Source organism: Vigna umbellata, chromosome 4 (genome assembly GCF_029865625.1).
Source record: "Vigna umbellata cultivar VRB3 chromosome 4, Vumbellata_1.0, whole genome shotgun sequence".
Classification (NCBI taxonomy): domain Eukaryota; kingdom Viridiplantae; phylum Streptophyta; class Magnoliopsida; order Fabales; family Fabaceae; genus Vigna; species Vigna umbellata.
Genome location: NC_142168.1, coordinates 12,306,724 through 12,334,321, shown reverse-complemented (window position 1 = coordinate 12,334,321; position 27,598 = coordinate 12,306,724). Strand labels below are relative to the sequence as shown.

The 27,598-nt window shown below is 33.8% G+C and overlaps 3 protein-coding genes across 6 annotated transcripts; 2 read left to right on the top strand and 1 right to left on the bottom strand.

Annotated features, from left to right (window-relative positions):
- The first annotated feature begins 3,589 nt into the window (after positions 1 to 3,589).
- On the top strand, positions 3,590 to 10,271 carry CPL3 (C-terminal domain phosphatase-like 3). The gene is made up of 12 exons (XM_047297671.2): positions 3,590 to 4,562; positions 4,668 to 4,791; positions 4,879 to 4,934; positions 5,033 to 5,096; positions 5,211 to 6,644; positions 6,886 to 7,521; positions 7,589 to 7,735; positions 7,830 to 8,098; positions 8,196 to 8,307; positions 8,388 to 8,645; positions 9,060 to 9,106; positions 9,207 to 10,271. The coding sequence occupies exons 1-12, from the start codon at positions 3,946 to 3,948 to the stop codon at positions 9,268 to 9,270; spliced, it is 3,828 nt and encodes a 1,275-aa protein (XP_047153627.1). The 5' UTR covers positions 3,590 to 3,945; the 3' UTR covers positions 9,271 to 10,271.
- An 8,506-nt stretch (positions 10,272 to 18,777) lies between these two features.
- LOC124847261 (serine carboxypeptidase-like 45) lies at positions 18,778 to 22,314 on the top strand. Of its 2 annotated transcripts, none has more exons than XM_088114263.1 (10): positions 18,778 to 19,238; positions 19,344 to 19,445; positions 19,577 to 19,687; positions 20,062 to 20,205; positions 20,299 to 20,378; positions 20,573 to 20,854; positions 20,982 to 21,106; positions 21,466 to 21,558; positions 21,686 to 21,803; positions 21,917 to 22,314. In XM_088114263.1, exons 1-10 carry the CDS (start codon positions 18,992 to 18,994, stop codon positions 22,064 to 22,066), a joined length of 1,452 nt encoding a protein of 483 aa, XP_087970389.1. In that variant the 5' UTR covers positions 18,778 to 18,991; the 3' UTR covers positions 22,067 to 22,314. The 2 variants fall into 2 exon arrangements, with proteins under 2 accessions (XP_087970389.1, XP_047180668.1); XM_047324712.2 differs by having other exon boundaries at positions 18,781 to 19,238; positions 19,577 to 19,672; positions 20,113 to 20,205.
- A 672-nt stretch (positions 22,315 to 22,986) lies between these two features.
- On the bottom strand, positions 22,987 to 26,059 carry CRN (Protein kinase superfamily protein). Of its 3 annotated transcripts, none has more exons than XM_088111519.1 (2): positions 24,235 to 26,059; positions 22,987 to 23,567 (listed from the first exon to the last, which is right to left on the bottom strand). In XM_088111519.1, the coding sequence occupies exons 1-2, from the start codon at positions 25,107 to 25,109 to the stop codon at positions 23,285 to 23,287; spliced, it is 1,158 nt and encodes a 385-aa protein (XP_087967645.1). In that variant the 5' UTR covers positions 25,110 to 26,059; the 3' UTR covers positions 22,987 to 23,284. The 3 variants fall into 3 exon arrangements, with proteins under 3 accessions (XP_087967645.1, XP_047180663.1, XP_047180662.1); XM_047324707.2 differs by having other exon boundaries at positions 22,987 to 23,594; positions 24,235 to 26,055; XM_047324706.2 differs by having other exon boundaries at positions 22,987 to 23,597; positions 24,235 to 26,044.
- Between the last annotated feature and the right edge of the window lie 1,539 nt (positions 26,060 to 27,598).

Genomic DNA, 27,598 nt, shown 5'->3' with positions numbered 1-27,598 from the left:
TCGTGGTGTATGACTTTATGGTATCATGGTTGAAGTTATGGTTATTATTATTTTTGAACAAGTTGCACCATTATACACGAGCGTAGGTCCCCCATGAGTCTAACATTAATACTTCTATCCGAATAATAAGTTCAAGTTTGATGAGACTAGTTTATGTGTTGGTTGATTTATAACATGGATGTTTGTTATTAATGTTTTAAAAAAATACGTATATTCTTTTGGTACTTTAGTTTACCCTTACTTTTGTCTTTGTGTATTTTTTCTTTTGCGATGATCACCTTAAATGGTGTGAGCTTAGGAAAAACATCGTTTTCTATGTGTATTTGTTCTCCAATGCTACTTATAGATAGTTTATAATTTCTTGTAAGTTATCATCTATGTAATGTTTTATTTTAGTAGTTATATACTATTAAAATGAAATGTTACATATTTTCACTAAATTAATTATTAAATTATTTATATGAAAAAAAAATGTAAATAAGAATTTAAAATATAAATTTGTACTAAAATATGACGATTCCAATACATAAGTCCATTATACGTTTAATTTTTGTATTTTTATAAAGTTTATTTTTTTATATTTTTCTATGGTTTTAGATTTATTTTTTATATTTTATTTGTATAGTTGCTTTTATACTTCTACAAAATTTACCATTGATATTTTTTATGATCTATCATTTATAGTTATATCATCTATTCTTTATATGTTTTTATCATCTAACATTTGTATTTTTACAAAATTTATTCAACATTATCTATTTATTTTATTGTAGAGTATATTATTCACATTTTTATACATTATCTATTCCACTTAAAATTGAATTTGAATTCATAATTTTGATTAACTTTATTATAATACATCGTTTAAAATGATTATATACCGTATTATATATATATATATATATATATATATATATATATATATATATATATATATATATATATATATATAACTTAAATACATTCTTCCAAACAATCAAAATATTATTATTTAATTTTATAAAATAAAATACCTATATTAAATTGTAGTTATATTTTTATAAATTCAATTTAATATAATAAATATATTACTTTTAAAATAAAAAACCGAATGTTTATATACCATATATATTTTTTGGTTAAATATGTTTTTAGTCCTTAAACTATCAAGCGATTTTGGGTTTAGTTCCTCCTCGAAATGTTTGTTCATTTTAGTCCTCTTAGTTTTGAAACTCTTATGCCTTAAAGTTGAACGACGTTAAGTTTTCTTTGACGTGACAAACGGCGAGTCCACATGTGATGCCAATTTCCCTCATTACCGTGTGTCACGTGTTGCTTTTATTTTTAGAAATCAAATTAAGATTCTGCATTTCTCTGGTTGTGTTTGTAGGTTGAAGGCTTGTGCGCGCCAAAAATATGATTGTTGGTGCGGAATTTGTTTTATTTCAGTGCCAAGTTCTTGTTCAATTCTAAATCTGGAAAAAATAAATGGAAATCCATGAGAAATTTATAGAAATTTTGAATGAAAATCACCTCCCTAAATGACCAATCTGCATAACAGAACATCCATAAGAACACAACCAATATCACAGTGGAGAGAAAGCAAAAATGGAGCATAAAGCATACCCTGTGAAGGTAGGTTTCTGAGTTCTTGGAAAAATCAAAATTAATAACAATATTGAGTGCTTGGATGATCTGTAAATTGTGTAATATTATTTAAATAAAGTAATATAATGTTTTTAAATAGAAAAAAGTTTAACGTAGTTCAATCTTAAAGAAACTGTTAAGTTTAGTCCTTATATTTATATATGGGCATCACACGTGGCATCATAGGGTCGGATTTATATTTACTGATTTCAAGTAAACAGATATTATTTAAATAAAGTAATATATGACTGAGTGTTAAAATCGACATATTTTACTACACTGTTATATCGGAAAACCTAATTATTTCTCTCAAATACTTACGGGAAAAATAACATTAAAATTATATTGTGTACCATAAAACAAAACTCTTGGATATTTTACCTTTAAATAAAAAATAAATATACAAATATAAAAAATCTCTTGCATATAAAAATACAATTATATGACCACATATAAAAATTTCTTCTTATAATCACAATAATGTAATCACATTGATATTTACATCGATTTTAAATAAACTGAAATACTTTGAATAAAAAATAATGTTTTTCTTCTAGTGTTAAAATCAACATCTTTTTCCATACTCTTGTTAGAAAAAAAATTAAATCATTTATCTCAAATAATTACGAAAGAAAATAGCATTTAAAATTATATCGAGAAGTATAAAGGAAAAATCTCGAATATTTTATCTTAAAAAAACAAATATAAATTTTGGATTTAGTTACTAATGAAATAAAAACCAATCAATGATAAAAGAATGATAGAGTGAAGATAGAATAAAAGTAAAAACCTTTTAGATGTGAAAGTATTATTTTAAAAAAACTACTAATAAAAAATAAATACTGTATAGTATGATATCTAGGCTGATCGGTTAACGTCTAAGACCGATCGCTCTATCTACTGTAGCAATGCTCATCAACAACAATGCTAGTCATTCAGCTCAAACCGCGACAACACCAGTCAGTTGTACTTACCGAATGGTCATCACCGTTCGGTCACTGCTATAGCCAATAAGGACAATCGTTTTTATTAAAGCTGGGGCGACACCGCTCCTCAGTTATACTTACTGAACGGTCATCACCGTTCGATCACCACTATAGCCAACAAGAGCAATCGGTCTGGGTCACAATTGGGCCAACGCTTATTATTGGACCAAGTGTCCAACTAATGATAAAATAGTCTCTCATAGGCAGTTTATGAGCAACCAACCAAATTTTAACATATTAGATCCAGGAGACAACCTATAAATGCAAGGTCAGGACCATCAGCAAAAGAAGTTAAAGGGACACTCCAAAATATTCTACTCACGATTTTCATTTGTAAGCAAATATTCTACTCACGATTTTCATTTGTAAGCAACAACTCTTTCAACATACGTCTAACTTGAAAAAAAATCAAGTCAGAAAGCTTAGCGTCTTGGTCCCACAAACTTTCCACCAAAACAAATAGTAAAATATAAAAGCTCAAAAATTAACTTTAAAATCTTCCACCGTAAATAAACCACTCGAATAAACTTAGGAAAAAAGGGTTAATCTCTATGAATTAACTAAATAAAATTTAAATTTGGTTTCGCAATATATTTGTATTAATGTTCGTATATCCTAAAAAATAATAATATTTGAACGAGGATATGTATATGAAAAAATCTCAAAAAATATAATCTGAAATGGAATAATATGTATCTATAATGGCATAAGTTAGTGAAAAAAGATATTAGAAGTATGAAAATGATCGTTTAAAAACACGGTTAAAAATATTTAACGGAAAAGGAAACACAGGAATAGTGTTACTCGTAATAGTATAGGTTGTACATGGGTCATTCTCGTTCGTAAGCAACTAAGCCCACGGTGTTCTTTTCGCGGATCAGTGACGTGGACGGTCTAGATTCAAAACCCATCACACTTAGATTCTCCTTCGTGTCGTATCCCTATAAAACTCTCTCTCGCTCCCTGATTTTGCTATTCTTCCGCCACCTTCGCGTATCATATTTTCTTTCTGTTTTTCATTATCAATTATTATTATAATCAATTTTCACTGTTATCGTTACTGTTCTTTCTTTCCCATCGCTCTTTCGAAAAACCTGATTCTTTCATCGCTCGTCGGATCCGAAGAGAACTCTCTGCGATTCCGATCTCACGAAACAGATCCGACACAGTGAAACTTCGGATTTAGTTTTAGCACAGTTGTCGCGCCCTAAATCTTGAGAGATTTCGAAGGACCCAAATATAAACCCTAATTAATCACTTTGCGGTAAAACTTTTCCGCCATTTAGATCGTGCGATTCGTGGTGGTTTGTTTGTTGTTTTGTCTCTGCTTTCTATGGTTTTCGGATCGTTGTTGGATTGTCAGAAATTAGGAAAATTGGAGAAGATGGGTAAGGAGGTTGAGGATGTGGAAGAGGGCGAGATTTCGGATACTGCTTCGGTGGAAGAGATTTCAGAAGCGGATTTCAATAAGCAGGATGTTAAGGTGAATAATAACAATAAACCCAATGGAAGTGATGCTAGGGTTTGGGCTGTTCATGATCTTTACTCAAAGTACCCTACTATTTGCCGGGGATATGCTTCGGGTTTGTATAACCTTGCTTGGGCACAAGCCGTGCAGAACAAGCCTTTGAATGATATTTTTGTGATGGAACTGGACTCTGACGCCAATGCTAATGGTAACAACAACTCCAATCGACCGTCTTCTGTTTCTGGGAATCCTAAGGAGGTGGTTGTTGTGGATATGGACAAAGAGGAAGGGGAGTTGGAGGAGGGTGAGATTGATGCCGATGCTGACCCTGAAACAGAGGCAGAGAGTGTTGTGGCTGATTCTGTTGTTTCAGAGACTGTTTCTGATTCTGAGCAGTTTGGTATAAAAAAGGGTGTTTCTGATTCTGAGCAGCTTGGTGCGAGGGACGTTCTGGAGGGTGTTACAGTTGCTAATGTGGCGGAGTAAGTGGTGCTGTTCATGGGCTTTGTTCATTTTCACTGAAATTTTGCCATTGGAGACACATTACAAATTCGTCAAATTAAATAGACTGTGATTTATTATTGTAGGTCATTTGTTCAAACTTCCAGTAGGCTGCTTAATGCCCTTCCAGAGGTGTTCTCTAGACCTGCTGATTCTGAGAAGGATGATCTCATTCGATTGTCATTTAATGCAATTGAAGTGGTTTATTCTGTAAGACCTACAATATTTTTTTCTTTTGTTGATATCATTCCTTCTTGTAGTGAGAATTTTGTCTTATTGTTTTATGATTTATTTTAGGTATTTCGCTCTATGGACTCTTCGGATAAGGAACGGAACAAGGATAAGATTTTAAGGTATTTTTCAAAATACAAGTTGTTAGGTTGTGCTGTGAATTATTTCAAGGGTCTTCTATCACTAACTTATGTTTCCTTGGCTACAATTTTGATGTCAGGTTGCTTTCTTCTGTGAAGGATCAAGAACAGGCTCAATTATTTTCTCCAAAGCATATAGAAGAGGTGACGTTTAATGAAAGTGAAATTAGGAAATTTTTTCATTATCTTTGTCATAATTTTCAATTTGAAAATTCAAAGATTGGATATAATCTGAAATGTGTTTGTTCCTTCGATCAGATCCAGGGCATGATGACTGCAATTGATTCTGTTGGTGCTTTAGGAAGTAGCGAGGCTATTTACACGAAGACAGAATCTCAGACCCCTGAGATAAAGTCTCAGGAAAATTCAGCTTTAGAAGTGCAGACCCATTCTATAAATATTCAAGAAAATCAAGCAGTGGAACCAACTGCATTGATTTCTTCTGTTAAGCCTTTGCATAGTGACATAATTGGGGGATCACGAGCTTTAAAATTTGGACAAAATAGTATTAAAGGTAGAGGGATTCTGCTCCCTCTGCTAGACCTTCACAAGGATCATGATGCAGACAGTTTACCATCACCAACCCGAGAGGCACCTTCCTGCTTCCCTGTGAATAAATTACTTTCTGTTGGAGAGGCCATGGTTAAATCTGGTTCAGCAGCTAAGATGCAGCCTGGGAAGGTGGAAGTTGACAGTGAAGGTTCTACTAAATTTCATCTGTATGAAACTGATGCTTTGAAAGCTGTTTCCACATATCAACAGAAGTTTGGTCGAAGTTCCCTTTTTACAAATGATAAACTACCAAGTCCAACTCCTTCGGGTGACTGCGATGATATGGTTGTTGATACAAACGAGGAGGTCTCTAGTGCATCTACCGGTGGTTTTTTAACAACCACTAAGCCAACCCTTATAGATCAGCCACCTGTTTCTGGTACTTCCATGGATAACTCCAGACTGCTTGGATTGATTAATTCTAGAGTTGATGCAGCAGGTCCGGGGTCTTTCCCTGTGAAAAGCTCGGCAAAAAGTAGAGATCCTAGGCGTCGACTTATTAACTCTGAAGCAAATGCTGTGGATAACCATTCCGTTGTGATAAATAATATGCCTAAAGTGGAATACGCTGGATCAGCAATTTTAAGGAAACAAAAGGCTGTTGAGGAGCCTTTTGATGTAACTGTATCAAAAAGACTAAAAAGTTCATTGGAAAATATTGAGCATAATTCGAGTCAAGTAAGAACTATAGCTGGAACTGGAGGTTGGTTGGAAGATAATACTGGGCCTGGAACTGAGTTGATAGAGAAGAATAATTTAATGGAGAAATTTGCACCTGAACCCAAAAAGACTTTGAATACAGTCAGTAGCTCTTGTTCTGGTTCTGTTGCTTTCAATGCAACAAGCATTAGAAATGAACAGGTACCAATTACAAGTAGCAACATAGCATCTTCCTTACCTGCTGTATTGAAAGATATAGTTGTAAATCCAACCATGTTGCTAGGCTTAATTTTCGAGCAGCAAAACAGATTAAGAAATGCCGTGAATAAATCTTCTGATTCTGCTACAAATATTCTGAATCCAACAAGCTCAAATTCGGCAACGGGAACAGACTCCACTGTGAGTATCGGTTCATCAATGGCCACTGGTCTTCAAACTTCCGTTGGAATGCTTCCAGTTTCATCACAATCAACTTCTACGGTAAAATGCTTTAATGAGATTGTTTGTTTTGTCAATTTTTGAATATTCACTTCTGTCTGTGGTGTTATTATCCAATTATATATTTATTTCTTCCTATTGTTTCTTAATATTAAATTGAATTTTTAAAATTATGATCCTTGACTAAAGAATTGATTTGAGAATATGAAAGTGAATTAAGTGTCATAAAATCCCCTTCAAGCTCATTGGATTTTACATTTTTTTTTGTGGTTGACTGAATCAGGCACAAAGCCTACAAGATGATTATTCAGGAAAGATTCGCATGAAACCCCGTGATCCAAGGCGCATTCTCCACACTAATAACTCTTTTCAAAAGAGTGGGAACATAGTGAATGAGCTACACAAAACCATTGTATCCCCTGTGTCTAACAGCCAGGTAACTGGGGAAAATGTCAATGCCCAGAAGCTGGAGGGCAGGGTGGACACTAAATTAGTACCCACACAATCAGGTGCAGCACCTGATATTACTCGGCAATTCACCAAGAATCTGAAAAACATTGCTGATATTATGTCTGTTTCCCAAGAATCATCTACTCACTCAACTGCAGCTCAAAGTTTTTCTTCTGCATCTGTCCCCCTTAATATAGATAGAGGGGAGCAGAAATCTGTTGTGTCAAACTCTCAGAATTTGCAAGCTGGCACAGTAGGATCAGCTCATGAAATATGTGCACCAGGTACCTCTCGATCCCAGAGTACATGGGGAGATGTTGAACATCTTTTTGAAGGTTATGATGAGCAGCAGAAGGCTGCTATTCAGAGGGAGAGGGCAAGGAGGATCGAAGAACAGAATAAAATGTTTGCCGCTAAGAAATTGTGTCTTGTATTGGACCTAGACCACACTCTACTTAATTCTGCCAAGGTAATTTGCATGAAGTTAGTTCTTTTTGGATTAAAGTTTGTGTTACTGCATGCTAACATTTTCTCAGTTTGTGGAAGTTGATCCTGTGCATGACGAAATATTGAGAAAAAAAGAAGAACAGGACCGTGAGAAGCCTCACAGACATCTTTTTCGCTTTCCTCATATGGGAATGTGGACTAAACTCAGACCAGGAATCTGGAACTTCTTGGAGAAGGTAACATGAATTCTATTATTTGCTTTAGGCCTGCCATATTACAAGGGCTACATTTGGAATTAAAAGATTCACATCTTTCCCAAATGCTTTATAGGCTAGTAAGCTCTATGAGCTACATCTTTACACTATGGGAAACAAACTATATGCAACAGAAATGGCAAAGGTACTTGATCCAAAGGGAGTTCTGTTTGCTGGAAGAGTTATTTCTAGAGGTGATGATACTGATTCAGTTGATGGTGAGGAGAGGGCTCCCAAAAGCAAAGATTTGGAAGGCGTTTTGGGAATGGAATCAGCAGTTGTAATCATAGATGATTCTGTGAGGGTCTGGCCTCATAACAAACTGAACTTGATAGTGGTGGAAAGGTCTGTCTAGCATGGGTTTTGAACTCATGCAATTCTCTTTTGGTTTTGTAAATTGGGCCAATGAATCTTCCCTATATTAATTTTTAATATATTGTAGGTATACGTACTTCCCCTGTAGTAGACGTCAGTTTGGATTGCCTGGTCCTTCCCTTCTTGAGATTGATCACGATGAGAGACCTGAAGCTGGAACCCTGGCTTCCTCTTTGGCAGTGAGTTTTTAGCAGTTTTTTTCTCTTGAATTTGGGATGGCTTGTTATTCCAGTTCATAATTTCTTCACTTCCCTCATAGGTTATTGAGAGAATACATCAAAACTTTTTTGCTTCTCAATCCTTAGAAGAAGTTGATGTCAGAAATATACTAGCGTCAGAGCAGAGAAAAATCTTAGCTGGCTGTCGTATAGTATTTAGTAGGGTGTTTCCTGTTGGTGAAGCAAATCCTCACCTTCACCCATTGTGGCAGACAGCTGAACAGTTTGGTGCTGTATGCACCAACCAGATTGATGAACAAGTTACTCATGTAGTTGCGAATTCCCTGGGGACTGATAAGGTATAGTTTTATGTCCTAAGTCTCAATGCGTTATGTTAGTGTCTGTCTACAAAGCATGCCTTGTTTTGTTTATTTGTTGTATTAAACTAGTCAACAAAATTAGATTCTGCAATGCTATAGTTCTTCATAATATGTCAGAGTAACCCTTGATAGGATAAAAGGGCTATCTATCGATGAAATTGACTGCAAATGAAATTATTTGTGTTTTAATTCTTAGTAGTGCTCGCCATGTTTAGAGAACTGATGAAAGATCATTTTACTTCTGTCAGTTAGAAGACACCTATTTTCTCTGCTTATTTCCACAATTCCACCAGGATGAGCATGATTTAAAATCTTCACTCCTAGTTCTTGTGCATTAATTTTTGAAGCCTGACAAGTGCTACTTTATTTTTTTTTTCCTTTTTTATTGAGCAGGTGAACTGGGCTCTTTCCACTGGAAGATTTGTTGTCCATCCTGGCTGGTGAGTATGTCAGAATTTACATTTATGCTAGTCCTTCTGGCCTTTTTTGTTCTTGAATTTGACAATTGCTGCTTCTTTCCCCTTCCCTCGTGAAAAACAGGGTGGAAGCATCGGCATTGCTATATAGGAGGGCGAACGAGCAAGATTTTGCCATTAAACCATAAAAAAGGAAACCGACTTAATTCTCTTTCATTAACTAAAATTGTGATAACATAAATCAAGAATCACATTGGTTTTGGGGGGGGTGAAACCATTAGATCAGAACTGGTCAGCAGAGATAGTTTTAATTCATGATGACTGTGTGAATGGAGATGGTGGTTGGCGAGTGTATGTAGTTTTACTAAGATGACTAGCCAGTTGTGGAGGAGTTAAATGGAGGACAGTGTGTAATGCCCTTGTGATTCATGGGACATAAGGGATCGGTGCTGTAGGCTTGACAGAATTGGTTGACTGGCGTAGGCACTAGGTGAGTTACATTTTGTGGGGTGGCCTGTGAGTAGTTCCCCCAGAAAATTTTGCCTGAGATGGTATTGAGTGTGAAATTTATTTTTTGCTGACAAAATGAAAGTTAAATACCTCAGTCTTGAAGTGTAAATTGTGGAGGAACTCAGCCTGAGGTAAGGGAGGTATAAGGAGGAGATGCTAGATCAGTTGAGTCGGAATGTTTGGAAAACTGATTCATGGCCGAGCAAAATGAGTTTCTGATAACTGAATTTGTATATCAATGCGTCACTGTAAAAGCATTTCAAGGGTTTAAAGTAATTCACACCATTCACTACTCCCTCCCCCAAAACAACAAAAGCTTTGCAGGGAGGGAGCAAAAGGTAGAAACTGAAAGGAAGCATTTATAAGTCTAACCGTGATTTTTAGTCTAAAGCTTTTGCTTGCTATTTCCTTCAATTTATGCGGATTGCGTTGCTTTACAACAATTCAATAGGAAAATCTTGAAAATTTTATTAAAGTGGCATTCTAATTCAATATTTCATTTAAAGCCCTTGGGGCCAAAATAGTAAAAGAATAAAATTCGTGGTCTGTATAAATGCCCCAACAATAAAGATACAGATTCTTGTGCAGTACTGAAAAAGGACCACACAAATTGTACCCTTATAAGAGTCACGTTGTCGTGCCTGTTCATTTTTGGCAATATTATTGATCCCTTGTTTGCCCTTTTGGTCTCCTATCTGGCACCTGAGTAAAACTCTGCCTCCCAGTAAACTATCTATAAATTTCATTTTAATGATAAAATGTTTTTATATCAACGCTGTAGTTCTGCTTTACATTTTCTTTTGTTCTTTTATAAAATCTTGAAAAAATAATGTTACTGTCCCCAACTGTTTTAAGATATTATGTTTTTATGCAATTAACTTAATGATAAAAGGGTCCTCTATTGGACTACACTTGTAAGAAAAGAGTCATGCCACTCGATTTTCTTACTCTTTTAAAACTTTTTTATAAGTAATATATGAAGAAGAAAATTATAAAGAAAGTGCTTTTTTATAAATTAAATTAATTCTGTATAAGTTATTTTTGGATAAAATAGTATAGGAAAACAATACAAAGAAATTTAGTTAAATTTTATAAATATTTTTGGATTTTTTTTTAAAAAGTTATTTAAAATTTACTTTGTTTGATGTTTTAAATTAATATTTGAAATTTTGAAATGATTAAAATGACCCGGTTACTTTAGCATTTCTTTTATCAACTATATTTCATGAAACATTTGAGCTAAACATATCGTATTTCAACAAAAGAAGTTAATTGACACAGACATAGTATCAGGGAATTATTGGGGCTATTATTTTTTTTTCTTCATAAATAAAACATTAAATTGCTGTTATGGGTTTGTGTGGGTTGGTGGGTTCTTTCTATATAAGTTATTGTTGGCTTGAATTTGAGAGTGAGATTTGGACTAGACTGAAATGGATAGGGCATGAGACAAAATTCGGACTCTGTACATAGTCTTCACATCACAGATTTCAAGTTCAGACTTTTACAAACCAACAATGTTATGTTCGCAAAATCAATTTAACAGTGTTTAGTTAGGTGCGAGTATATAATAAACATAATAAAAAAAAGCAATCGGTACAAAAAAAGGAAGGAAAGAGGGGACCGCGGGTGTTTTTCTTTTCAAAACTGCCCAAAAAAAACCCCACAGAAGGCACAAAGACAATTTAACAAACACAATATTAAAACATTAATCAATAATTCATATTAAAAATAATAAATCGTATTTTACAAAAGTAATTGGTACTAGGTTGGGTTGGTAACGTATACATAAGGTTAAATATAGTGAATATATACCTTCTCATTTTTAATAGTATAAAACTATTAAAATAAAACTTTAACTTACAAAAATTATAGATTTCTGATGAAGAAAAATCTACACCTGAAAAATAAAAGAAATTATTTATGATGCTGCTTCACACTCATGTTGAGACAACTGGAAATATGTCCTTCCTAAGTTCACACCAATTTAAGATAATCATCAAAAAAGAGAAAACACACAGACAAATAAAAACAAGGGTAAACTGATGATAAAACAGTTTAATATGGTAAAATAAAATTTCATCATACAACTCAATTCACACCTATCAAAACATCTTTCTCATTCACACCACTCCTATCAAAACATCTTTGTCATTCACACCACTAGCTCAGACTTGGCCAAACCCTTTACAATATAGTATAAATGTCAAGCCATGAAAAGGTTCTGCATTTGTGTGGTGAAACAACTGACTCACTCAAAGCTACCACACTAGATTATTCCGTTAAAACGTCTTTTGTCACCATGAAGAAAGGTCGCAGGCTAGGACCTCCTCCTCTTACGACATGACTCATCACTCTTTAATTGAGCATGAATGATCATTAGAGTGTCAAGATAAACCCTATATCAAGCTTTTTACATTTATACCAAACACATATTCAACCCCTAATAAGAAATTCCTCCTTGGAATTCTTTACCATAACATTCCATCCACAAACATAATTTCATACCCACATTGCATACCAATCACAAGAAATCACTGAGCATCCACCAAAAGAACCAAAAACAACACAATCAAGTTATCAAAGTACCAAATACAACTCAAAAGCCAACAAGAACAAGAGAACAAGGATCATAAACCAATACTGCACCCATGGCACTCAACCTCAGCATTCTGGCACTCAGCCCTATCCCCATTGGAAAGTGACACTCAACGCTACTTTCTTGGTGCTCAGCCCTAGCACCACTGAAATGGTGACGCTCAACCCTCTACTAGAAAATAAGCAACTCTAAAACTAGCTTTAGTTGACCCAATACCTATCCAAATGATCAAAATGACATCCTAGATAATGAGAATGATTCAAAAACATGTTTATAACTTGAATTAGATACCAATTTGATGATTTGGTAAGGAATCAAGGTTCAACCGATCAATCTACAACTAAAACTCATATATAAGGTTATAAACATTTTACCTCAAATTTAGTTGAAAAAAAAGGCTATACAAGTTTTGAATGGCCTAGACACCAACCCCAAACATCAGGTTTCTCTCTAAAATCATTCATTTAGAAATTCATCTATTAAAACCCTTTAAATAGGACCCAAAAACCAGCCAAGACTAAAAACTAATTTTACATCAGATTCCTCTTAAATAAAAACTTATACAAGTTTAAAAGGACCATAAGACAACCCTAAAAACTCAACTCCTCCCATTTGATCACTAATTCAAATTCTCAACTGTTCAAATACCTAAAATTGAGCTTAAAACCTTCTAAACTTCATCTTACCAACTAACATCAGTTTGTAACCCATATATAATATATCTTTAAGCTCCAACAAGTGTTTATTGACATGAAAATAGACCTGAAATACAAGATTACTCATTCCAACCATTATCTTACAATTTTGCCTATTAAGATCTCCATTTCAAATACCAAATCATTTACTTTGATACTCACCACTCTTTAACCATTTCAACTAATTGAAATCATCAATACAATATAACAACATAATTCATGACAACTAATTAGTTCCAAACATACTCAACAAAGTACACAACATCGTTCAACCAATAATCATCATTTTCCACACAATCCACAACATGCATCAATTTCATATACTTCCAACCATCATTTTATACTTAATAATTAAATTGGAAAATAACATTAGCTTTCCTTACCTTACACTGAAGCTACCAAGCTCTATACACGTAAAACCCTTGCTTCAAGCTCAAGGAACCCTAGAAATGCCTATAAACCTCATAATTAAGATCATAATAGATCATTAGGACCGTTGATTGACAAAGAACGAGAAATAAATAAGGGTGAACACATGCGTCAATCCTCAAAACCGGAGATTTTAGAACAGAACGGTAAAAGGAAAAAGGAGACAAAACTTACTTGCTCTATAGAAGAAATTGATCGCATAGAAATGTAGACCTCGATGTTGTGATCATTTAAGCACATCCTGATTGTAAAAAAAATGACTTAAAAGTTAGAAAAAATAGAGAACTCAATAGAAGAGTTTTTAGAGAGATGGTTTGTGTTTTATATAATAAGATGTGATATAAACTTCTTTTTATATTACAAAACCTTTATTATTAAAATAAGATGGCTTCATTAAAGTAAGACACACATCTACTTTAATTACTCAAATCTAGGTTCTTACAAAACCAAATGAATTTGTGTTTAGATGAACTAATATTGTTGAAAATAATAAATGTGAATTTAATAAAGATGACAAAATTACCCATCATATAAGTGAAAATATCCATAAATACAATGCTTTGACATTTTGGATTAAAAATGATATCAATTATTAACGTGGGTTAAAACTAAACTCACATATACTTAAGTTCTCTCTAATAAAACTTTCTTGAAAAAAATTCATCTATCACAACAACAGTATAAATACATATAATCATATTTGAAAGAAAATATATAATGGGAAAGGAATTCACCTTTATATACTATATAAGATGAAAGATTTATAAACTCAATGTTTTATATTAAAAGTTGTGTCCATTAATTTTTTGTATGGATTAAAGCTAAAATCACATATATATAATTTCTGTCTAATAAATCTCTTAAAAATATTCCATCAAATATAATACCTAATTATAACTTTAGTTTATTGTATTGTTTAGGAGTCCAATTTCATCAACCCACTACAAGTTGGGTATGAAGAATGAAAAATTATTGACAATTCCTTCTTACACCCCCGTCAAATTTCTCCTCCCACCTTCATCAAAAGTTTTCCGAAAATGTTTTCTGGAAAAAGAGGGTGTGATTGATTTTAAAAAAAAAAAACTAGGAATTGTTTATTGTATTTCGGAAGTGATAGGGTGTAGGAAAGAAAATGATAGAATACAGGAAATAATTTTCCAAAATTATTTAACCTATCATGTTTCACCTTTTATGAGAAGTGGGTTGGGTCCAAAACATATCTTAAAAAAATCATTAAGCGACTGACCTTATCTGTGAGTAATACATATTTTATATATATTGATTAATATTTTATAGAGGGTTCTGTCACAGAGCATACCCCAAAAACCCTACTTTCGTTTGTTTGTTAGAGTAGAAAGCTTTTTACTGTGAAAAAAGAGAAGAGAAAGAGAAACACAGTCCCATTCTAAAGGTGATTTTGACCTCATTCTCTTCTCTGTCTTATCCAACACAATCACTTTTTCATTCCTCATCAAAAAAGCGTATTAATTTCATCCTATTATTATTCCTTTCAAGACACGATCATTAACCAAGGATAATCATCATCATCATTTCAGAAGCAAAGATCATTAACCAAGGATAATTATTGCACCTCAAATGATGCTATGATCTTCTTTTTCTGGCCAAAGAAAACTTTTAACTATCTTTGATATGATCGATAGACGACTTTCTTCATCAAACACATGCTAGGAGAGATGAATCACTATGATAATATTTTGAGTAAAAATGCAAGATACATGGCATAGAAACATGGTTTTATGATTTAATATAAGAATAATGATTCTTTTGACAACATTTTAATATTATCTACGTGTCATTCTGTGATTGGTCTAAAATTACTCCATAATCAATAATAATAATAATCATAAACACTAACATATATCAATCACATAATGACACATAGTTAATGTTAAAATGTTGTCAAAATATCATTATCCTTAATATAATATGATTGAAAAGAAAGAAAAAGAAGGTCAGTGAGAGAAAGGTTGTGTTGAGAAGGAAGCATAGAAGAAGCTTTTATCAAAACATGGTAAGTGGTAATCATGATGATCACCATATTCTAGTCTACTCATAATAATATCAGAAAGAAGAAGGTGCAATTTCCAATCTTTCCTTTATTTTTTCTCTTATTTAAGTTTCCACCTTTTACAAAACTAATGTTTTTATTCCTTTCTTATTCTTGGTATCATTAATTAATTAATTAATGTAAATTAACAATTATATGTCAATATAATTTTTCCCGACAATACTTTGATACTGTAAAAGATAATTATGAATAATTATACATTAATATAATTCTTTTTATAATATTTTGATACAATATATTACCTAACTTAACATTTTTTTTCTTGTGTTTCCTTTGTTTGAATTTGGTATGATAGATTATTGCAAGAACTTAACGATGATGTACCTGTAAAATAGTGTTACATCAATTATTAATCATCATCAACCTGATTTTTTTTTTTAAAATATAATGAACGTTTATCATATGGAATGCACTGTGATTATATAAAATTATTTTTACTTGTCATTAATTGTATAATATTTTATTCTATTAAGATAAATGCATATTTTATTTTTGTCTTAGTTTCTTCATACTTGTCTCTTCTTTTATTTCATATCGCTAGTTTCTTTCTTTATTTTTTTTATCTTTTTTTATTTATTTTCACACTAGTGAAAAAATAATATTTTATAACAATCTATATTATGACGGAAGAACATCGAATATCCGAAACTGTGACACTTCAATGATACCTTTATTCTTGGTTTCACATTCCTGCCACATTTTCCAATGACTCATTTCTTAATTGTTTTTAGAGCTTACTTAATTAAGTGTTTTAATTATAGTTTAACCATGTCACCTAATCTTCTTCCTAAATACTTTTATTGTTGCACTGTGTTCAAGAAACATTTTTCTTCTTCTTTTCAGTTTCTCTTTGAAAAGTTTCTTTTCTCTTTTTAAAGGCTTGCGTAAGAATAAGTTTTGTTCAGTTTACTATATGTAATGACTTAGATTTTTTTCCTTGAAGATTCCACAGAATCTTCATAACTTTTCCAAAGAAAGTAACCTAATTAGAAGAGAGCCAGTAACATATTCTCACTCCTTTTACAGTATATCTATTATAAGCTTTCTTTTAACTTTGCTGTACTAAAAATGTTCACTAAAAAATAAAATACATGAAGGAAATAAAGAACAAGAGGTCAGCAACGAAAATATTTAGAGCCTTTTGGACACAAAGGGATCCACTATGTTTTATATATATATATATATATATATATATATCACTGTCTTTGTTGTCAAGATAATTATTTTTTAAAGATAATAATGAATAATATTTGTGTTTTTAATAGTTTTAATTAGTTGATGTTATTATTTTGAGGGTTATTTTAGTTTTTAAACTTCGATGCAAAATTAAAATTTGTCATTATTTAAAATTTTGATATATTTTAGATCTTAAATTTAAAAAATAAATAAATATAATTCTTTTAGTTCAATTAGTTTCATCAATCACAATATCTCTGTTAATTGCAACTTGTCCAAACTTAAAATCATATAACTTATACATTCTAGTAAAGTGATATCCAACCATAACTAGAGGCACTCCTTTATTATCTAACTTTTTCCTCAAGTGATTTGGTACATGTTTATAACACACAACCAAATATTTTTAAATGAGTAACACTTGGTTTTACCTCAGACCAAGCTTCCTTAGGTGTAACACCTTTAGGCCTCTTTGTTGGTGATCTATTCATGATATAAGTGACTCTCAATAAAACGTATCTCCATAGAAAATTTGGAAGATTCTTGCTTTTCAGCATACATCTGACCATATTTAAAATAGTTCTATTCTTCATTTCAGCAGTACCATTATGTTCTGGTGTATAAGGAGAGGTAATCTCATGTGCTATACTTTCTTCTTCAAAAAACTTCTTGAATTCCATGGAGGTATACTCTCTTCCGTCATCCGTCCTCAAAATTTTTATCTTCTTCTCACTTTGTCTTTCCACCATATTCTTGAATATTTTTAGAACTTGTAGCACCTCATTTTTTCTTGGTAGCAAGTATGTCCAACTTTTCCTAGTCCAATCATCAACAAACAACAAGAGAGACCTGCCCCCAGGTGTTTTAGTTCGAAAAGGACCACACACATCCAAATATACTACACTCAATTTCTCTGTTGTCCTTTGAGGCAAAAACTTCTGAAAGCTTCCTCTGGTTTGCTTACATTGAACACACTATTTACATACTACTATAGGAATTTCAACCATAGACAGACATTTAACCATTTCATGTTGACTCAATTGAGATAAAGCTATAAAATTTAGACCTCCAAACCTCAAATGTCTAGCCATTATGTTTTGTTTTCTAATATAACAAAACACTTATGTTTGGCAGCATTCATCACTATGTGAAATGTCCTATTTTAGGACAAATGTGCTTGGATGATCAATCTTCTCTTTTGATCCTCCATTCTCATCACAAATCCCTTTAGGAGAAATTGGCCTAGACTTAGTAGATTCGTCTTCAATCTTGACACATACAAAACTTCTTCAATCACAACCTCTCTACCATCTCCATCTCTCAAAACAACCCTTCTAGATCCTTCTATTGTAAGACTTTTGTCATCAACAAACTTGATCCTCCCTGTTGTAGCACCTCACCTACTTTCTTATTTTTGACATACTAATAGGGAGAGATAATCTCATGTGCTATACCTTCTTCTTCACAAAACTTCTTGAATTCCATGGAGGTATACTCTCTTCCTCCATCCGTCCTAAAGATTTTTATCTTCTTCTCACTTTGTCTTTCCACCATATTCTTGAATTTTTTTAGAACATACAACACCTCATTTTTCCTTGATAGCAAGTATGTCCAAACCTCAAATGTCATAGTCATTATGTTTTGTTTTCTAATATAATAAAGCACTTATGTTTGGTAGCATTCATCACTATGCGAAATGTCCTATTTTGGGACATATTGATAGTGTTGAGTCTAAAAAGGAAGAGGTTCACCGGGGAGATACAATATCAAATGAAATATGAGCCCAACGATATAAAGGATTGACACCACTCTTTACCAAAAACCTTAAAACAATGAGTTAATGAGTATTTCATCTTAATATAGTATTCTACTTTTTCATTTCTACCTAATGTGAAACTTAGACTAACACTTAAATTTTCAACAAATAGAACATTGTAACTTACTTAACTGAACATTTTGGTTTACAACGTAACACTAACAAAATTGACATGTCATAGCACTAACAAAATTGACATGTTGAATATGTCAAAATGTTGTAATCTTTGTCAAAATATATTTTCCTAACAAAAATGCAAAAGTGAAAGTGGGGAAATAAACAGTAAGTGCGAAGAATAAAACAACTCAAAATTGTCACACGTGCATTTACACAGTGATTCGAATGAACACATCACATTTCACTCTCCACTTCACTCCACCCTCCACTGTACTTTCACTCCCTCGCCAATTTCCAACCCCAAATTTCCAAACAAACCAAATCTCCAAATAATAAAAAGCATTGAAAAAGCAAAAACGTTCCTACTTTCTATATACAATATAGGCACCACTTCCTCACACACAACAATAACAACTAGCTGTGAAGCTTTTTCTGTAGTGCAACTGAAAGTGAAAGTAAGGAAGCAAAAGCCTAAGTCATGTGTTCTCTTCTTTGGAGTTCCATTGTTATGTGTGTAGCACTTCAACTTCTTCAGCTTGGCATTGTGCACCCTTCACCCTCTCATATCAGGATCACTCACTTACCGGGCCAACCCCAAGTTCAGTTTCAGCAGTTTTCAGGTTATGTAAATGTTGATGACAGAAACCACCAAGCACTCTTTTTCTACTTTGCTGAAGCTGAAAAAGATGCAGCTTCCAAGCCCCTTGTTCTGTGGCTCAATGGAGGTGCTCCTCACTCCTTGTTTCTTGAGGATAAAAGTTTTCAATCGGATAAGAATTTCTAAGTTTGGAGACTTATGCTTTGTGTTGTTGTTTCATGTTTGTTTGAAGGGCCTGGTTGTTCTTCTCTTGGGGTTGGTGCGTTTTCAGAGAATGGACCATTTAGGCCCAAAGGTGAAGGCTTGGTTAGGAATCAATTCAGCTGGAACAGAGGTACCTACCTATCTTCCTGAACCAACATTTTCCTACACATTTGTATTTTTTTCTAGTAAATGGGAACTTTCACTTTTAGCCTAAGTGCATAACTATGACATGCTAATTAGCATCGTGCACATGAGTTGCAGAAGCTAATATGCTGTATTTGGAAACGCCAATTGGAGTTGGATTCTCTTACTCAAGTGATACTTCTGCTTATGAGGGTGTGAATGACAAAATTACAGGCAAGTTTAATGTTCGTCCTTCTGTTTAACTTCAATAATTTTTTTGTACCCTACAAAATAATTCTCAATGTTATTGGTTAGAATGGTAATTGGTAAAGGACCATTAGATGCAGCATTTTCACCTGGCTAAAGAAAATATTTGCTCAAGGAAGATTCGGGTCAACTTTCTTTTTCTTCATTTTCCCCTTCTTAGTTCTCACTATCTCTCTTTTTCTTTTCTTGTTTTCTATCTTTACCTTTTGCAATATTCTGTCTCTTTCCCCCGAAGTTTGCTTATTAACATATTGCCATTTCGCAAGCTTCTAATTTACTTTACAGTTATGCCTTGTCCACTGACTAATTAGTGTTTTTTTTTTGTTTACAAAATTGATAGATCTGCTCCTTTAAAGATTGCCTTGATTTTCTGAAACTGGTTTCCTTTTTCTTATTCTTTATTATAGCCAGGGATAACTTAGTGTTCTTGAAAAACTGGTTTATAAAGTTCCCAGAATACAGAAACAGAAGTTTATTCATTGTAGGAGAAAGCTATGCTGGTAACCCTTCCATCTATTATGTCTTTTGCGTATACTGAAGCAAGCAATAGTTAAATTATGTATCTATTTATATATTTTGCAATTTATCATTAGGCCATTATGTTCCTCAACTGGCTGAGCTTATGCTCCAATTCAACAAAAAGGAGAAGTTGTTCAATCTGAAAGGCATTGCTGTGAGTTATGGCACAAACTTCCAATTATTCTTCTTTTGTTATTCCTGTCATGTGTCAGATTTCTTTTAATCTTTTGGTATCTGTAAATATTTTGTGAAAACTAGAAAACACAAAAAGTTCAGCCAAAGATTTATCTTAGTTTTTCATTTTGACTAAGAAATTCAGGCATCTGAAGCTGGTTTCCTTCATTGCAGCTTGGTAATCCAGTTCTAGAATTTGCAACGGATTTCAATTCGAGAGCAGAGTTCTTCTGGTCGCATGGGTTAATTTCAGATACAACGTACAAAGTTTTCACTTCTGTTTGTAACTATTCAAGATATGTGAGGGAATACTACAATGGTGCTGTTTCTCCTGTCTGTTCAAGTGTTATGAGCCAAGTTAGTACAGAAACAAGTAGATTTGTGGACAAGTATGATGTGACCCTTGATGTTTGTTTATCTTCAGTGTTTTCACAAACCAAAGTCCTCAATCCCCAGGTGATCTTATCTTATAGCTCTCTTTAATTCCATTTCTCACCAACAAACTTGACTTGATTTTCTATCCAACTTGAATCAAAAATACTGAGAACATGAAATTCTGGTCTTGTTTTTCCTTGTCAAACAGCAAGTCACTGAGACGATAGATGTATGTGTGGAAGATGAAACAGTCAATTATCTGAACAGAAAAGATGTGCAATCAGCTTTGCATGCACGTCTTGTTGGAGTTCAAAGATGGTCTGCTTGCAGCAAGTAATCCTCTTCTCTTGCCTTCATTATTTATACGGTATTTTTTGTTTTTTAAAAAACAGTCAAGAAGTAAATTTTAAATCTAACTCAATCTCACAAAATCAGTTTTTAAGTGAAGTTTACACCTAGTATTATTAACTCGGCCTATCTCTTGTACTTCCAACAAGAACCATGAATAGGATAACATGTTCAGAAACTAATCTAGTCAAACATTAGTGTCCTGCATTGCCTCTCTTCGTGAACATGTTTTTTAGTGTTACTCTCTAGAGTCTTGGACAGAAATTTCCAATTACTTTATATTTTGTCTTAAAATATTCATCTCTAACTTTCTTGTCAACTGCTTTATGCTATATGCTTGTCAGTGTCCTGGATTATGAGCTGCGTGACTTGGAAATACCAACAATCACTGTTGTGGGGAATCTAGTACAGGAGGGAATACCAGTACTGGTTTACAGGTACATGTTTGCGTCATTATGAAGTATATTCTGTTGCAGATCAAATTGGGCAAGGCATTAATCATTAATTAGAGTGTGTATTAGTATTATTGTCTTTGAGAGTGAATTAATAACTCTTGTTATGCAGTGGTGATCAGGATTCAGTAATCCCTCTGACTGGAAGTAGAACATTAGTACATAAATTGGCAAAAATGCTAGGATTGAAAACCACTGTGCCATACAGGGTGTGGTTTGAGAAGCAGCAGGTGAACCTTATCATTCTATTGAGTTTTGCTGAGATTATATACAAATTAAATTCAGCTTACTTGTTCATGGAATTTGTAATTGAATTTTTGTTGTGCTTATGAAATATTTTCAGGTGGGTGGGTGGACTCAAGTTTATGGTGACATCCTTTCATTTGCCACCATCAGGGGAGCATCACATGAGGCTCCATTTTCACAGCCTGAGAGGTCACTTGTGCTGTTCAAGTCCTTCTTAGAAGGACGACCAATGCCACAAGAGTTTTGATAACTGAAAAAGTATATGTTGGGGATTTGGCAAGATCTGATTGTTGCATTGTAGTTTTTTTGGTTTTACTGTTAATCAATGGTGCCATTTTGAAGTGTAGAAATTTTGTAAAGTGTCCAAGTAAGAAGGGAATTTGTTTTTATCTTCTTTCTCCATCACAGTGTCTTCTTGTTTATAATCTGCATTAGGTAAACTCAAGACTGTGTTTTTTTATATTGCTTAAAATTAAATATTCACTTGCAACCGAAGATTATTGACCTTAGTATCAATGATGACCTACTCCAAAAGCATAACGTATATTGACCTAGAATACCTAACTTTGAGTGCACCACATTACAAGTGCATTTGGTGATTTGTTTCAACATGGTTGCTTCCATTGTGTCATTTGGAAGATTCATTTTGAAATATGGTTTGACATTACTCGTTAGGTTCCATGACAAAATAACACGCTATCTCTATCTCATTGGCCTAGCTCCTACCACACTTTTATACACAAATCTTTCCGTACATCTCATTCTAAAAAAATAATTCAAATTTCTTATACCCACTTATCGATAAATTATTACTAAAAGAGTATTACATATAATTTCATTTTATAATTATAAATTTATAAGTCATGCGTATAGAATAATTAGTGATAAAATAAATTAATAGTTATAAGTTATATATATATATATATATATATATGAGATTGAAGAATGCTAAAACATTTGACGTACATTTTCATTTCACATGTATACTTTAGCTTTCTCTTTTAATATTTTTCCTTTATTATAGAGTGAGGTTTGCACCCATTTATAAGTTATGAATTGATCTTATCTTTAGACGGTGTATAACTTCCAACAATTCCTTTCCTATGTTTTTTTTTCTTTGCTGGGTTTGCATCAAATGCTTTCACTTTTACATATGTAAACCAGAGAGAAGAAAAGAGATATTTTGAATGTTCACATAGAAGAAAATTCTTGTTAACATGACTAAGTCATTTACAAACATAATGTGCTATTGTGACCTAAACCAACTACGCAAAATCAGCCAAAAGAATATATAGAAAGAGAAAGTAGATGATTAGAAACCACACCATGAGAAACCAAGATCAAGCAAAACAATCAATTACACCAGAATCATGGCCAGCCACACACCCCTATCATCTTATTACAGATATAGGGATAAGAGAACAAGAAGAAAAAATCTCTAGAAACCCAAGAATGAAGGTTTGGTTCAAAAACTGTGCAGTTGCGTTAGCATGTGAACAAGCTCATCACTAGAAGGCCTATCTGCAGGCATATCAGAGAGGCATGCAGCAGCAATCCTAACAGCCATTAGCATCTCATCTTCCTCTCCTTCTTCCCCTAACATGCTCTTATCAAGGGCATCCCTCGCATCACCGGCTTGCTGCAAGTGCCTCAACCAACCTCCCAAACTTCCACCACTCGCTGCTTCTCCAAAGAATGGATCTGTAGGGTCCTTACCAGTTAACAAAACACCTAGTATCATGCCAAAACTGAAGATGTCACTTTTGTCAGTGTACCTGCTGAAATTGCAAAACATACCATTCAATCTGAATACGATGAAGTTTCACAAGAAGGAACGGAATGAAGTTCATAAACACTCAATGCATCAAGCAAGCAACCTCTTTTAGTGATATTACTTAGTACTATTGATATTGATGCATCCAGCGGCATATATATACCAATGAAAAAAAGCTATAAATACATAAAGTTAAAGTGGGCACAAACCTTTGTCCAGTGATATTATAATAACTATAATTTTTAGTTGGGTTCCTACTCACCAATCTATGTTTCAGTAGTTTACAGCATGTGAACTTCCGTTTGGACCAGACAAAGAGCCTGAGGTCTAAAACTTCATATTAGGAAGTAATACTAATAGCTGGTTACAAAAACACTACTTTACATAGTTTTTACTAAATAATACCATTTTCCATCCGCAAATGAACACAATGAAAATTGAAGAACAAGAGTCTTTGATTAGGGTGCTCAAAAGGGAATAACTACAATGAGGCTTGGAGCTTTTGAAAAGGAAACCAATAAAACAAATAGCTGATGTCAACTACCTAGGTACCCTTTTGACGTCAGAAACGAAGAAAAGAAACAGACTGAGTTGGAAACACCAGTGAATGAGCATGATTCAAACCGAGTGATTTGTCTTACCTGCAGTTGAGGAAACATTCAGGAGGAGTGTAGAGAGAAGTTCCTCTATCCAAGTTGGGTAGAAGTTTGGCCAAACCATAGTCCGCTAATCTGGGTTCAAAATCACCATCCAGCATCACATTTGTTGGCTTCAAGTTGTAGTGCAGCAGTATCTGAGGCGCACAGGTGAAGTGAAGATACTGAAGACCCTTCACCACACCAACAGCAATCCTGAGCCTAACTTCCCAACCAAAGGCCAATTCATTCTCCCAAACTCTATTCAACACATCAGCAAGACTCCCAGTGGACACATAATCATAAACCAATGAGAAACCATCAGGCTCACGTACATAGGCTCTCAAACTCATCAAGTTCCTGTGTCTTAAGCTTGCAAGAAGCTCTAGCTCAGTTTGTATCTGCCTCTTCACTGATTTTTTCTTAGCCTCTGGGGAGCTGCTTCCAAAGGGTGTTAGCCTTTTCACTGCAATAGTGAGTCCATTGTCAAGCACAGTTTTGTAGTATTTCCCATTAGGACTCGAACCAAGCAAGTGGTTTTCCTTCGCCAAAGCTAATTGGAGTGTCTTGGGGGCAATTTTGGGGGAGAAAATAACAGGCCCCTTGAGGATTGGTGTGCGGTTTAGGTACTGCACCACACAGCGTACCACAAGTGCAAAGAAAACAGAACAAACTAGTCCAGTTACTGCTCCTAAAACCAAGCTCAAAATTATCTTCTTGGGGTCATCCTTGTATCCTGATGATGAAGAAACATGTTTACTCAACCTTCCTTGACATTGCACAGTGTTGTGGTGCAAGCTGAACAAGAAGATAATAAAAAGTGGCTGGAGTGCCAACAATTCCCTGGCAAGAGAAGCAGCGATGTGCCTTTTCCTAAACATCAAAGAACAACAACCAAACAAAGCCAGAAACCAATCCCGGAAGCTCCAAAATGAGGCATGAATCACTCACATGCCCAAACCCACCATCACCTCAACACTTGGAAACATGACCAAGAACAACCTTTTACACTTGATGCTAAAATGGGTTAAATAAAGTTCAAGCACGCACATAAGAATAAGCATAAGCATAAGCATCCTCCTCAACCTTTTCAACCCAAAATCTTCACAAGAAAGCCATCTCAGAAAAGCAAGGACACATGTTGTCACCGAATAGTTTACATTTTACCACCGAATCCCATCCTTTCACTCCTCTCACCACTCATAAATTTTCTACCTTCACAGGAATCAGAACAAGAATTTGAAACTTTTGAAAACAAAAACAAACCAAAACCCCACTATTCCTAGGTGCCAGCAGGGACTAACAAACCCAACCAAAAGCAAACTAGCCCCAGAAACAAGTTGCTATCTTTTTCCTTGGAAACCAAACAGAAAGTCAAAAGGTTGAACAGGAATTGAAGGGGCGTGAACATGTGGTAGTAACCAAACTTGAACCACAACAACAACTAGAACAGACACAACCAAATGCTCCTCAAAAACTGCAATGTCACTGGATTTAGGTGTTTAAACACAAACAGTGACAGAGTCACGCACACAGCATGTAGAGTGCTTCAGTGATTGTCTCTTCTTTCTCTCTCTACACTCTCTCTCTCTTTCTGAAGACAACAAAGAACCATACCTCTGCGACAAAAAACTGGTTCCCGCCTTTGTGAGGAGCCAGCACTCAAGACACAGTACCATGTGGGGCCCACGTTTGGTCCGAAAGCGAAACATTGTAATCCGTGAGAGGGGCAATGTACAGTTCTCGTGGACCGTCCGATCTCATCAGAACGCATCTGGGCCGTTGAAATAAGGTGCCTGGGAATTTGTGATATGCTATGAGTGAGTGGTTAACAACTCTAGCTATGTGTTATGTTTGGTGTGTGTCATTAGTAAAGTTATCTCTTTTTTCGATCAAATTATTGCCTTTAATTACTTAAGTTTCAATTAATATATATATTTATATTTATTATATACACATATTGCATGCTTTTGCTTTTCCTTCTTTATGATCTTATCTTTTCTTTCTTTTCTCTGTTATTGGTGGCAGCTGCTAGGATTAGGAATGACTTTAACCACATTTTTACTTCAAAGTTCTCTTGTGGGATAGGAATAGGAATAAGGTTATCTTTGGATTAAAATTAAGAAATAACTCTTGTATTTTAATGTAGAATTTCTATTTTTTATTTCTTAGCTTAATAACGTAAAATTTTATTTTATAAACAGTTTTTGATTGTGAAATTCAGAAATTAGGTGGAACTACAAATTTCATGAAAATACTAGAAGAGTGAAATTTTTGGTTGACCCATTAGTCATAAATTCAAGCAGGAAAAGGAGTGGGGTGCTAGAGAATAGAATAATCTGAAAATGAACTTCACCTTTGTAAATTAATTTATTAATAGTTAATCAAACTTGCGTACCAAAATGTCCAGCTTAAAACACACGCTAAACAAATCAGTCATTTTCCCTTTGAAAGTATTCTCCACAGTGTTTGGTTTTTAAGTTCAGATAACATTTAAAAATAATACTTGTAGAGAAAATAAAATTGAGTTAAAATGAATAAAACTTTTTCCTCAAGTTAAAAATCAATTTAAATAGTTCAACTGAAAGAAAATTCTTACTTTAATTTATGAGAAAATCAAGTGAAGATTAATTTATATAATTAGAAACAGAATTGGTCATATTTTTCAAAGACTATCTTTTAAAAACAAAGACCGAGTTCAGATCACTTTTGTATATTTGAAAGATTACAACCGATTTTTCCTCTAAAATGTGGTCTGGTCATAAGACATAGCCCAGTTGAGGAGGGTCCACTTCAGGTGTTTGTTAGACTGTCACTAATATCAATAATTATGTTAAGGTCACCCGTGACAAAAGTTGAGCTTTTAGTTTAGAGCTGTGTTAAAACATAACATGAGTGTTGCCCTAACCTACTAGATTCAGCTTTGTTTTGTCCAACAAGCATGTCTCTCAGTGAAATTTTTTCATTACAAGCTTACGAAATATCTAAACTTCATTTTTCAAACGATGTACCAGTTCAGGAACAGTGATTATTCAATGCTGGGTACGAAAAATACAGTGTTTTTTGACATAATTTTCCAATACTGAAAACTGGGGTGAAATGGACCACTTCACTTTTTGATTAATTTGACCAAAAATTTCCCATGCATTCGAACATGGTGTCCCACTCCGTCTTTTCAAGACTGAAACTTTATTAAATTTACAAATGATTTGAGTTTTTTTGGGGGGTAGGGGGTCACTCTAAAACAGCAGGTGATCGATGGTTTTCTTTATCTTTTTGCCTTTGACAATATATATATATATATATATATAGCACACATCCGAATATTAGAGCTAGGGGACATGACATCATGGGTACATGTCCCACCAAG

Excerpts from the sequence above, each read along its gene's own strand:
- LOC124847261 (XM_088114263.1), top strand. The coding sequence starts at position 18,992 with ATGTGTTCTCTTCTTTGGAGTTCCATTGTTATGTGTGTAGCACTTCAA. Across the intron at positions 21,107-21,465 it reads AGATGGTCTGCTTGCAGCAA|TGTCCTGGATTATGAGCTGC; the intron begins GTAATCCTCTTC and ends TATGCTTGTCAG. Across the intron at positions 21,559-21,685 it reads ATACCAGTACTGGTTTACAG|TGGTGATCAGGATTCAGTAA; the intron begins GTACATGTTTGC and ends CTTGTTATGCAG.
- CRN (XM_047324706.2), bottom strand. The coding sequence starts at position 25,109 with ATGTTTAGGAAAAGGCACATCGCTGCTTCTCTTGCCAGGGAATTGTTG. Across the intron at positions 23,598-24,234 it reads GAATGTTTCCTCAACTGCAG|CAGGTACACTGACAAAAGTG; the intron begins GTAAGACAAATC and ends TTGCAATTTCAG.
- CPL3 (XM_047297671.2), top strand. The coding sequence starts at position 3,946 with ATGGTTTTCGGATCGTTGTTGGATTGTCAGAAATTAGGAAAATTGGAG. Across the intron at positions 8,308-8,387 it reads CCCTGGCTTCCTCTTTGGCA|GTTATTGAGAGAATACATCA; the intron begins GTGAGTTTTTAG and ends CTTCCCTCATAG. Across the intron at positions 8,646-9,059 it reads ATTCCCTGGGGACTGATAAG|GTGAACTGGGCTCTTTCCAC; the intron begins GTATAGTTTTAT and ends TTTATTGAGCAG.